This window comes from Barbus barbus (genome assembly GCF_936440315.1).
Source record: "Barbus barbus genome assembly, chromosome: 32".
In the NCBI taxonomy this organism is placed as follows: domain Eukaryota; kingdom Metazoa; phylum Chordata; class Actinopteri; order Cypriniformes; family Cyprinidae; genus Barbus; species Barbus barbus.
This window is the reverse complement of record NC_136760.1, coordinates 17,184,946-17,196,613: the sequence shown is the minus strand read 5'-3', so window position 1 is coordinate 17,196,613 and position 11,668 is coordinate 17,184,946. Positions and strand designations below refer to the sequence as shown.

Here is an 11,668-nt window from a genome sequence, read left to right as displayed (position 1 = left end):
CAAATTAAATACACACACACACATGTTGGTTTTTGTGGTTTATGGGGACTCTCCATAGGCGTAATGGTTTTTATACTGAACAAACTGTGTGTGCTATTGCCCTACACCAACCCTACACCTAAACTTAGCCCTCACAGGAGACTTTGTGCATTTTTAGATTTTCAAAAAAACACCATTTAGTATGTTTTTTAAGCCTTTTGAATTACGGGGACATAGGCAGTGTCCTCATAAACCACCTTCATATTGTAATACCTATAATCAACATTTATATTGCACACGATATTATATACATATTACACAAATATATTTTTACTGTTATGTTTAAAAATGTAATATACTTATAATATATGGTAAAAATAAATTTGTAATATATAACACATATATTACAATTATATACATATTACACATATAATATTATATACATATTACACAAATATATTTTTACTGTTGTTATGGTCATTTTCTTCAATTACTGTGGTAATGGTAAAGTGTTTATTTTCATCAGACTGATAAGAATGTTTGTACAAATAAATTCTAATTATTCAAATGAATTCCCAAAAATAAAGAAATAAACAACCAGGCTGCGAGGCGGGATGCATATCCACAAGGTGCAAGAGGATGCCAATAATTGTAAGAAGCATCTGATCTTAATGCACTGCTGGCTAGAGCGTAATACATATGTAATCAGTCTGTTCGACATTGCTGTGAGAGGCAGTGCGTGTCTGCTGTGTGTGTGGGTGGGGGCTGTAGCCGCAGCGAGACTTTAATGCACTGCAGCATCCAACAGATTCTGTCTCTCTGCATCCTGTTCTCTTGCGCCTGCTCACTGCTCTCTCCCTCTCTCTCTCAATCTCTCTCTCTCTCTTTCTCATTCCACTGCTCTCCGTCCAGAGTGTCCGTGCATCCGTCTGTCCCGGCACAGAATCTCTGTATTCCTCTGTCCTGTCATCTGAAACTTTCAGCATATAGACAGACACCCTCAGCCCTTGCAAATTCTGCCAGGCCCACTCCGTCTGCAGAGCACCGTCGTCAAACTCAACGTCCAGGATGGATGTTCTAATGAAAGGATTCTCCATGGCCAAGGAAGGAGTGGTGGCCGCCGCTGAGAAAACTAAAGCTGGAGTTGAAGAGGCAGCTCTCAGGACCAAAGAAGGGGTCATGTATGTGGGTAAGTGCAGATGTTTGCAACTAGTCTCTCTCTCTCTCTCTCTCTCTCTCTCTCTCTCTGTGTGTGTGTGTGTGTGTGTGTGTGTCCCACAGGGTTAAATAATAAAATAATGCTGCATTGACAGTGGTAATAATAGCTGTGTTCTATAAAGGTCTCAGCAATTATTCCCAATAGATCTAATGCAGATGTGATGGATGAGTCTGCATTTCATTAGCGTGTGTGTGTGGAGGAGAGGAGGGTCTCAGTGAGGTTGTGCTCTAGTCTGCTGAGGAGTTGTGAGAGTGTAGATGGAAGCAGCTGCGAATGTGAGATACACGATTGATAAAAAAAAGCAGCAAAAATGATGCAGGGAATGAAACCTGGGGTGTGGTGAAAGAGAGAGTAATGGGAGTGCAGACCTGAAAGGCACAATGTAAAAGCTCATAAAACAATAAGATCAGTGTGCACTAATATTTCAGATGAATTTCATAACTAAATATTATTTTTTTCACACAATACACTGATGCACATCTTGTACATTGTTGCACAGTTTAATTCAATAAAGTCCAACACACTCACACTATTAACAATGTAACAACTAGTATTTTGTAGCAAAATTTTTATTAATGCATAAAAATGCATTGTGCACTGCTTTTATGCAAATATTTGCTTTTCTACTCGTTTTGACACTTATTTCCTGCATGCATTCATTCATGTGCATGTCAATAAGTTATTTACCTGTTATGTACCTGTCCAATACAATATAATAATTCCAACTTCATCAACTAACAGTCTGCACACTATTTCATCCTGCACGCACTATAAGGTTTTGTTTATGTGCATGTGAACGAGAGAGAAAGTAAGGGGGGCATATAGAGCGGATCAGCTGAGCACTGCAGCATTTACTCCCTCCCTCTGCGCTCTCTCCATCTTCCATGCGTGTGTGCCGATGCAGCAGGATTTGCCTGGTTGTGAGTGGACTGTGATGACTAACCCTTACCATCCCCCTACACCACCATAGAAAAAGAGAGAGATGGGAAAATGAGGTGCAGTGCTCATGTGTTATGTCATAGGCTTGCAGCCCCATAGCGTCTGCTTATGCTCATCAGCACAGAAATGAACAGATGGCGTAGAGAGAACATGACTGAAAATACAAACTACAAACAATTGAACACGAAAGCATGACTATGTAGTATTCAGTGCATTCCTGCACTGACAGTGGTAATATCACCTAATCCAATCAGATCAACAATCAACCCATCATGCATTTGGGTGCGATGTAATCTTTATAAGCACATTTCCACCAAGGTCACCTGTGCTGAGGTCACAGGCCTGCAAATCTGCTCTCGTTCTAGTGCATGTATTGTGAGGTGGCTTCAGAGTGCTTGTATGGCATTATGTGCACTAGAGCAAGAAGTCATCACTCAGGTTGATTGTTACGAAGGCAGGTTACTTATTCTCCATTTGAGAGTGTCAAAACTACTGCATTTGATACTGTGAATGGCCTTTGATCCAGAACTGTATTTTTCTGAAGATGCATTGACGTCATCTTCACCGTATGACGCAGTCGAGATCTCCTCAACTGAAAGTCATGGTGCAAACGCTTTATCTAACAAGCAGCTCAGATTCATCCAGCAAACTGATAAAGTCAGTTAGATAGACTTTGCTGTGATATGAAGAGATCTCCTTTAAGGCACTTACAGAAAGAACGCAGGAGAGCAGATGTGCTCAGCCATGCAGAAACTATACTCAAAACTGAGCTTTCGCATAAAGAAACATGGAGAAAGAGAGTGAGAAAGAAGATAGGTCTAAGAATAGAAACGGACAGACTAATGTACACACATAAATGAAAGACGTGGAGTAATACGGAAGCACTTTGCATCTAAATATTACACGAACTATGTGATGAATTTTTAAATGCTTGATGACAGCAAGGCTCGGATGTGTGTGATAGAATGATATTGAGAGTAGATGTAGCTAAGACTGACAGACAAACTCTTTGAAGCGTAGAGTCATTGCCTGCTAATGAAGCATTTGGTATCCTATGTGCTTTGAAGTGGTGCTGAATTGGTTTAAATTATGAGATTAGATTGCTATCAAGACCTCTGACATTTTAGTCACTGAGACACAGAAAAACAGTCTAAATGTGACTGTTTATTCAGTAAATGTTACCGTTTATACAATAATTTTGTATTTTGTTTACACTACCATCTGGGGTCAGTTTTTAATTTTTTTTAAAGAATGTTATTCAGCAAAGACATTAAATTGTTTAGAAACTGACAGTAAAGACTTCTTACACAGTTAAAAAAAAATATCAAAAAATCAAATATATGCTGTTGTTTCAATCCAGCTATTCATTAAAGAATCCTGAATATATATATATATCAGGGTTTCTGCAAAAGTATCATTTTCAACTTTTAGAATAACACAAAATGTTTCTTGAGCACAAAAACAGCATATTAGTGTCACGAGTCTGGGCTGCAGTTCTTCCTTTCTCCACCAGAGGTCACCATCTCCCTTCCTCCCGGACTCCATTCCCCTAAAATCCACATACCTGTCACATTACACACACCTGGTAACATATTACACTCCCAGCTGTTCCCCATTGGCATGGACTATTTATGCACCACACTCCCACTACTCTGTCTGGTTCAATTAATTGTATTATTGTAGTGTTTGCTCTGGTCTGGGGATACATGCAATGTGTTGCCGTCTTGTATCCCATTCCGTTACTGCTTTGTTTTTTGCCGTGTTGGCTTTTTGTTTATATTAAATACCTTTACCTGCATTTGGACCCTGACTTCATCTTTTTCACAGCGCTCTCAAAGTGTTCCGTGACAGAATTGAACCAGCAGACATGGGTCCAGCAGGGAGATTGCTCAACATCCGCCAGGGAGATCGGAGCATTGAGGAGTATGCCAGGGACTTCGTTAGAGGAGCTCGGCGGTCGGTTACTGAGAAGACCTGTCTTATGGTCTTCTTCTGGGGAGGCCTAGCTGAGCCCTTCAAGTCCCTTATGCCATACTGGACCCCCGAGGAGTCGCTGGAGGACTACATAAACCTGGCTCTGCATTTGAGAGGCTCGGCCTTCAGGGTGGAGCTAGCTGCGGAGCCCGTTCTCAGTTCTCCCGATGAGGCGATCCAAGGGGCGTCAGAAGCCTCGTCGGCCGCACCCAGTACCTCGCGCCCGTTCCCGGAGCATCCTGGGATGATACGCAGCATGCAGGAACCCCCGCTGATGTTGGTGTGAGCGGCGCGGTTTTCCTGAGGCGACTGGGCCCGCTCACAAGGCTTCCGAAGCGGCGGTGCCAGCTCACGATCCTCCCGAGGGGGCGGTGCCAGCTCACGATCCTCCCGAAGCGGCGGTGCCTGCTCACGAACCTCCCGAAGCGGCGGAGCTCGTGTCAGGCCTTTCCGAGGCAGCGGAGCTCGCTTCAGGCCTTTCCGAGGCAGCGGAGCTCGCTTCAGGCCTTCCCGAAGCGGCGGAGCCCGCTGATGTTTCCTCCGAGGCAGCGGAGCTCGCTTCAGGCCTTTCCGAGGCAGCGGAGCTCGCTTCAGGCCTTCCCGAAGTGGCGGAGTCCGCTGATGTTGCCTCCGAGGTGGCGGAGCTTGCTACAGGCCTTTTCAAAGAGGTGGAGTCCGCTGATGTGCCCCCCGAAGCGGTGGAGCCTGCCATTACCCGCTCCAAGGTGGCAGCTCCACACACACCGCTGTGGTGGCCGCTGGTTCTGCCCTGGGTCTCCAGGCCACAGGCCCCAGGTCCCCGGTCCCCCTCCAGCACACGAACCTGGTCCCGTGACAGTTCCGTGACAATTAGAATGATTTCAGAAGGATTGAGAGAGACTGAGTTAATGATTGCTGAATTCAGCTTTGTCACCTCAAGAATAAATTGCATTTTAAAATATATAAAATATATTTTAAATTGTAATAATATCGTAATATTCACTAATATTTCATATTAGCCTACTGTTTTTGTCTCAAAGTCTCAAATATGTTGCATATTGTTGAAAATCCGTTTATGTTTATTCTGTTTCACATATTTCGTATTCTGTTTTCACTTATCATTAAAAATATGGTGGAGTGACACCTATCTACTCTATAAACTATAGACTATCTACAATAAACTGTCCAGCGTTCTTAAAAAGATGCTGTTTTGTCTACTGTTATGATCATATCAATGTAAAATGTACATATTTCACGTTGACCCAGAATAGCCATATGTCCATGCCTCTAATTATATAGACCTTAATTTGGTGTTTTTATACCAATCCGCAATTTCTGAAGAATATTTCATGTTTATTTCTCATTTTTCAGGTAACAAGACAAAGGAGGGAGTGGTGTCAGGCGTAAACACAGGTGAGAAATAAATAAGCGTGCATCTTTCAAGAATAAGCTGAGAAATCTGAGAAATGAGAAGTCATTTATATTTACTTTCTAAAATATCGTTCCTCACAGTTTCCCAGAGGACCACCGACCAGGCGAATATTGTCGGTGAAACAGCGGTAGGCAGCGCTAATGAAGTTGGACAGAAGACCGTAGAGGGGTTGGAGAATGTGGCTGCATCAACTGGCCTCAACCCGGTGAGATCTCCACCAGCACTAGATGTCGCCCCTTTCTCCAAAATCAATTGCATTTTAAAACACCTTTAAATTAGCCTACTTAAGACTAGCCTAAGGGATCTATGTCTAATCTGAGATAACCACAAATTCTCCACTATACTGTGTATTTACTGTATAAATACTGGTATTTTGTGTCTAACATATTCTGTTTGTTTTTCCCTGTTTACAAATGTGCTGTTAACAGGATGAGGCTTTATATGAGGTGCTTATTAAATGGGGTTGATTTGGTTTGTAAAGAGAAATGCTAGTATATAGCCTGTGAATATGGCATATATACTCCATGCTGCATATAATACTGACCTTTAACTTGAATTAACTGACTGCTGTATCACACCACACTGATGAGGAGAATGTGCACAACCATCCAGATAACAGCAGAGTTCAGTTACCTTTATTCAACCCCCCCGGAGTCATTCTCTTCATTGTGCATAATGAGAAAGAATGGCTGCATTGATTACCTCATTGATTACCTGAATTCCCATCAGTTCCCATCAAGTTAATGAGCTAATATTGTTAGTGTTTAGTCATTTGCTGGGATAAAATCTCTGCTTTCCCACATAACTGGGAAGGCAGCAGATCAGTGATATTTTAGTGTTATTATTTATAGTATTTATGAATATTTTTAATTAGCTTTCGTTTTTATATTTTGTTTTATTTTTTATTTATATTTTAGTCATTTTTATGTTTCTGTCATTTAAAAAAAAAAGTTAGATTTAGTCATTTAGCAGACGCTTTTATCCAAAGCGACTTATTTCTATTCAGATTTCATTTTATTTTCATTTTAGTTTTAGTAATTTTAGTACTTGAACCTAAACTTTTTAAATTTCAGTTAGTAGCCAAGGCAATACTTCTAATTTTCTTTTGTTTTTTAAGTTCAAGTTTTTCATCTATTTACTTTTAAGTAATAATAACAATACTGGAGCAGATGCACTAAATGAAATGCAGGGATCTTTAGTCACTTGACAGCACAATTATGTTATCATCAAAAGAAGTAAATCTTTTCTAGTAACACACGTGGGTGACTTGAATGACAAGCAAATGACAGATCTGTCCTCGTATTTACAGTCTCTCATTCCCATGGCATCAACTAACAACCTGGATCTTTATCGTGATAATAACTCATCTTCTAACAGAGCGCATATTCTGTCAGGACAGGACAGATACAATAAAACGATGTGATTCATCAACACTAAACAGTTACATTTTCACATCATCAGAAAGCTTATCAATGGCAGTGTGCCATTGCATTCTGCTAATGGATGCATGTTTTCCCTGCACAATATTCTTAAAAAAATAAAATCTATTAAAAATCAATAATACTAATCTTTCTGAATGATTTGACGTTGTGCATGTAGGAATAATGGCTTATGGCTTATCTAAAACCAAAGTTTGACCTATAATGTATTAATATGCATAGATCCCTAAACTGCTGTATAGGAGACATTGTTCCCCTTTCTGGAAACCATAGATTAATTTTCATAGTTAAATGGCTAATGGTAACTCATTTTAACAGTGAATATAGATGAAATGAAAATGTAAGCACTTATTACATGAAACAACTTTCCTTTTTGACAAATGTTAATCACAATACATTAGATTATGAAAGTAAAATAGGTTGCATACAGCATCTTATGCTGATTTTGAGGGCTGTAAAGAAGAAAGAGATTAGTTTAAGACTGTTGTGAGGCAGAAAGTCCTTTGAGGAGGACAGATAGTCTGGTCCTGACAGTGACTCAGCAGAAGAGCTCAGCACAGCTGTACTGCAGAGACAGAAGATGTGCCTGCCAGCTGCATTCACCATGACCATTGTTTACATCCCTCCCTACATCTCTGCAGAGACAGCAGTCATAACACACTGCAGTGAACAGACAGTGTCTGAGAGGCCCGTGCTGCATCCCTGCATGTCTGAATGGATATTATTTAGTATGGCTGTTTAACATGACAAAAGCTGTTATCGCGCTCCATATGAAGATTCACTGCTGATTGCCAGATGGATCTAAAGCAGAAAGTATGTCTCTTGGATGTTAATGATTTCTGTATTTCACAGGGTGACTTCTCTCATGGCGGCATGGAAGGAGGAGATGGTGGAGAGGTGAGAAAAATAACTTTCCATGAAAACAGTGCACTTTGGTCTCCCATTATTTATTTATTTATTTTAAATTTTTGAAGCATAAATTTCATGATTCTGTAATAATAATAAAAAAACGTAGATATGTTGCTAAACTTATTTTTTTTTAAAAACAATGTAGGATATTGTGTAGCATACACTGTAAAAAAAAAAAGAAAAAAAAAAAAAGTTGAGCAAACTTAAAAGTTTAAGGCCTTTTAAGTTTAAGGTTTAAGATTTTTGAGTTTTCTCAATTTATTTTTGTAGGAGATTTTTGAGTTTTCTTAACTTTTTTTGTATAAACTTAAAACAACAAGTTGAGAAAACTCAAAAATCTGCTTAAGCTGGTTACCTTAAATGTTGACGTTCTCTCAACTTTTGATGTTTTACAGCACTGTAAAAAAAAATAATAAAGTTGAGCAAACTTAAAAAGTTTAAGGCTACCAGCTTCAGCAGATTTTTGAGTTTTCTCAACTTGTTGTTTTAATACAACAAAAATTTGAGAACTCAAAAATCTCCTACAAAAATAAGTTGTGCCTTAAACTTTTAAATTTGCTCAACATTTATTTATTTTTTTCTACAGTGTATCATAAAAGGTACACATAAAATTTCTACCCATGCATAGTAGTGTTCAAAATTTTGGGATATTATATGCTCACGAAGGCTGCATTTATTTGATCAAAAATACTGCAAAAATTTAATATTGTTACTTTTACTTTGTCACTTGTTTTTATTTAATATATTAATACTGAATAAATGTATTAATTAAAAAAAAATAATCCTACTGATCCCAAATTGTCTACAGTAGTATATTCATTATTTTTATATATTATAATAATATATAATATATATTATAATAATATATTATTATTATTTAAATACATAATTATAATATTTATAACATTCTACTATATATTATTTTTATATAAAACAAGTCATGTTTATTGCTAGAAAATTACAAGTTATGTGTTATAAGAGGGCAACTGATGTTGAAAACATATCAAATTCACAGCAAAATTGAAGTAAAAAAACAGGTCAAATATGCAAATCAAACTGACATTAAAAACTTGGCATGATGCTGACTAACCTTCACTATCTATTTCCTGAGAAAAGATTGACTTTATTGTGAACTCTCTTCATGGAAAGTGTCCAAAGCATCTGCGTCTGTGTAGATAAGAATCCCAGGATTAAATCATATATGAAATGACTTAATCGGTGTTCTTTCTCTTCATCAGGGTTATTAGTCCAGAGGCCTGAAGCTGAAACGGTTCCCTTTCTTCCCTCTGACTCTCCACCTCTGAGTTTCTGCTCCAAAGCCTCACCCCTTCCAGACTCCAGATGTTACTGATATTTTTTGTGACTGTATGGAAAACCAGAGTTGAAAAAGACTTTCCCTGAGCCCTGTAGTGTTAGATGTGTGACGCTTCCCCTCCTCTCCATCTGTGGTGTTGTCATGCTGTTCTCTAGTGTTACTGTCATTCCTCTTTCCATCCACACCTCATCTAAAACACACACACTCATACATACACAAAAAATGAAGCCCAGAGGCTGATATCAGAGGTTGAGGTGGTCTTTTAGGAGCATGGCTGGAAAAAAAGAAACCCGCATGACCAGTAATGTAAGAAAAGCAATACATCTCATTTCATCAGGGCATGTAGCAACATGCGTCAGGATCTTTGTGAGAACGTAGCCATGTTTCAGTTTATTTAGTCTTGAAAATGCTGCAATGTACGCAATGACAAGTTGTATGTACATTAAGAGATACATTACATTCCTTTAGTTCAGTATGTGTGCAGAATAGAGTTACTGTGTGCTTGACCAATAGACTTATCGTGTGGTTTGTTAGAGTAAGAACAAATATGTTTATTCACAAAATGTGAACACATACTGTATACATAGATACTGTAAAACTAAAAAGCGATTATCCGTATTGATGTAGCTATGCTAGACTTGCATTTTTTCATTAGCTTATACACCCGAGATTTGGTTCCAGTTGGGACAAGGAGAAGAGATCAAATCTTCAAACACATCTTGTTTTGTCCTGATTTTGTTGCGATGCATGTGAAGTCGGTGTGCGATCATGTATTTGTGATGTAAAAGCAATACTACAGCACCATTGCAAAGTTTGTCATTGGTCTGTTCTGTAGCACTGTGCCATGCTGATTCTAGGCACGGTGTTTTATGAAGGGAATGCTAAGAAGTGTAGATCTGACTGTCTTCATCTTCATTTAGCCTTGCCATCATGGCCACCCAAACCCCATCCCTGTCCTGTCATTCAACGGTGTGTTCAGATCCACCCCGGGCTTGTGTCTGCTGTAGGTAACTAGGACAAAGCTATCAAACATTGCAGTTTGTTCTTTCTTTGAAGCCACAAAAAACTGAAGACTGCATGTTGCCTTATCAGCACTCCTGTATTCACTTACACACACGCTCACACATATACACATACACACAAAGCTGATCAAAACACAAAAACACTCTTCTCAAGCTTTTTTTTTTTCCTTTGAGCTTTTCTCTCTTTGCTCTCTCTGAAACACACACAGACACATACACACACAAACAAATGTCCCACATACCTTTTATGTTGGCATCAAAGCAGGCAAGCTGATTTTATAAACTGTATAAGTGAAATAAAAAGTTTTGTTGAAATCTATACCACTGTCAAGTTTTAATTTACGTGCAGGGTTGGAGGTGTCCTTTGCAAATGTATGCACTACAAAATTCACTGGAAAAAGAAAAAACAAAAATCTGCAGAAATAGTTTTCACTCACAAATTTCACTAAGCTAAATTTCACAATTACTTAGAAGTAGAGTTTGAAATTTGTATTATGGAGCACAAATAGCCTGTAGTATCTGAAACCATCTATATGGGGCAGTAATTTACAGCTATATATTTTTGACCATAATAGAGCCAGCCTTTATTTGGGGGGTAAAAAGACATCTTATTTCTTTATTTACTCCTTGTTTAGAAAAGTCCAAACAAGCTTCCTTTACGATGCCAATAAACTTTAGAAATGATTGCAAAGTGCAAATGAATTGCAAAGTATGTTTTTATGATCTAACACTACAGGATCAAGATCTGCAGAGCTCAACAAGCAGACATCAAGCCAAAACACATTCACACAGGCCACAGTAATTATCCACCACTCCTTAACCACATTACCCTATAGGGATCCATCAGCACACACCCAGTACACAGAGAAAATTACTGAATCTGTTTACTCAGACCATTACTCATTGGAACAAAAATAAATAAATAAATAAAATAACACGAGCGGCAGGTAGGCTATGTTCACACATGCTTGGTTATGTGTCTTTTGACCATGTATTGATTAAAGGAACAGTTCCTTTTGTCAAATTAATGATGTTTTCTTGATTTGCTGGTGCTTTTTCTATTTGCATGTGTTTTCTGAAGTTGCAGCGCGTTGAGGTCTCTCGGCCACCGTAAATTTGAGGGTATGCACGCTTTATAAATGAGGCCCCTTGTGCGCAAAGAAAACAAAAAATAACAATGGATTTGTTTCTTTAAAAAACCCGGAGCTTATAACTTCACAAGACGTTAATTGATGGACTGGAGTTTTAGGACAGTTTTGGGAAATTTAATTAAAATTTTGTATCCTAGATTTTCCATGTGGTCTCAGATTATTGGACCCTCCTTCACAATGGAGGTTTCTGTTCCTATGCACCTGATTTTCAACAAATCCACCAAACAAACACATTCTTTAGCATCAAAATGACATAAAACCATTAGGAAAATGATCAAACATATAATTTCAGAGACTGTACATCTCAAAA

The 11,668-nt window shown here is 38.6% G+C and overlaps 1 protein-coding gene across 2 annotated transcripts; it reads left to right on the top strand.

The window, feature by feature from the left end:
• Positions 1-773: 773 nt before the first annotated feature.
• On the top strand, positions 774-10,525 carry LOC306851947 (uncharacterized protein). Of its 2 annotated transcripts, XM_079388482.1 has the most exons (6): positions 774-1,168; positions 5,462-5,503; positions 5,603-5,727; positions 5,951-5,968; positions 7,814-7,858; positions 9,109-10,525. In XM_079388482.1, exons 1-6 carry the CDS (start codon positions 1,048-1,050, stop codon positions 9,115-9,117), a joined length of 360 nt encoding a protein of 119 aa, XP_079244608.1. In that variant the 5' UTR covers positions 774-1,047; the 3' UTR covers positions 9,118-10,525. The 2 variants fall into 2 exon arrangements, with proteins under 2 accessions (XP_079244608.1, XP_079244609.1); XM_079388483.1 differs by lacking the exon at positions 5,951-5,968 and having other exon boundaries at positions 796-1,168.
• The last annotated feature ends 1,143 nt before the right edge of the window (positions 10,526-11,668 follow it).

Excerpts from the sequence above, each read along its gene's own strand:
- LOC306851947 (XM_079388482.1), top strand. The coding sequence starts at position 1,048 with ATGGATGTTCTAATGAAAGGATTCTCCATGGCCAAGGAAGGAGTGGTG. Across the intron at positions 1,169-5,461 it reads AGAAGGGGTCATGTATGTGG|GTAACAAGACAAAGGAGGGA; the intron begins GTAAGTGCAGAT and ends CTCATTTTTCAG. Across the intron at positions 5,504-5,602 it reads GGTGTCAGGCGTAAACACAG|TTTCCCAGAGGACCACCGAC; the intron begins GTGAGAAATAAA and ends CGTTCCTCACAG.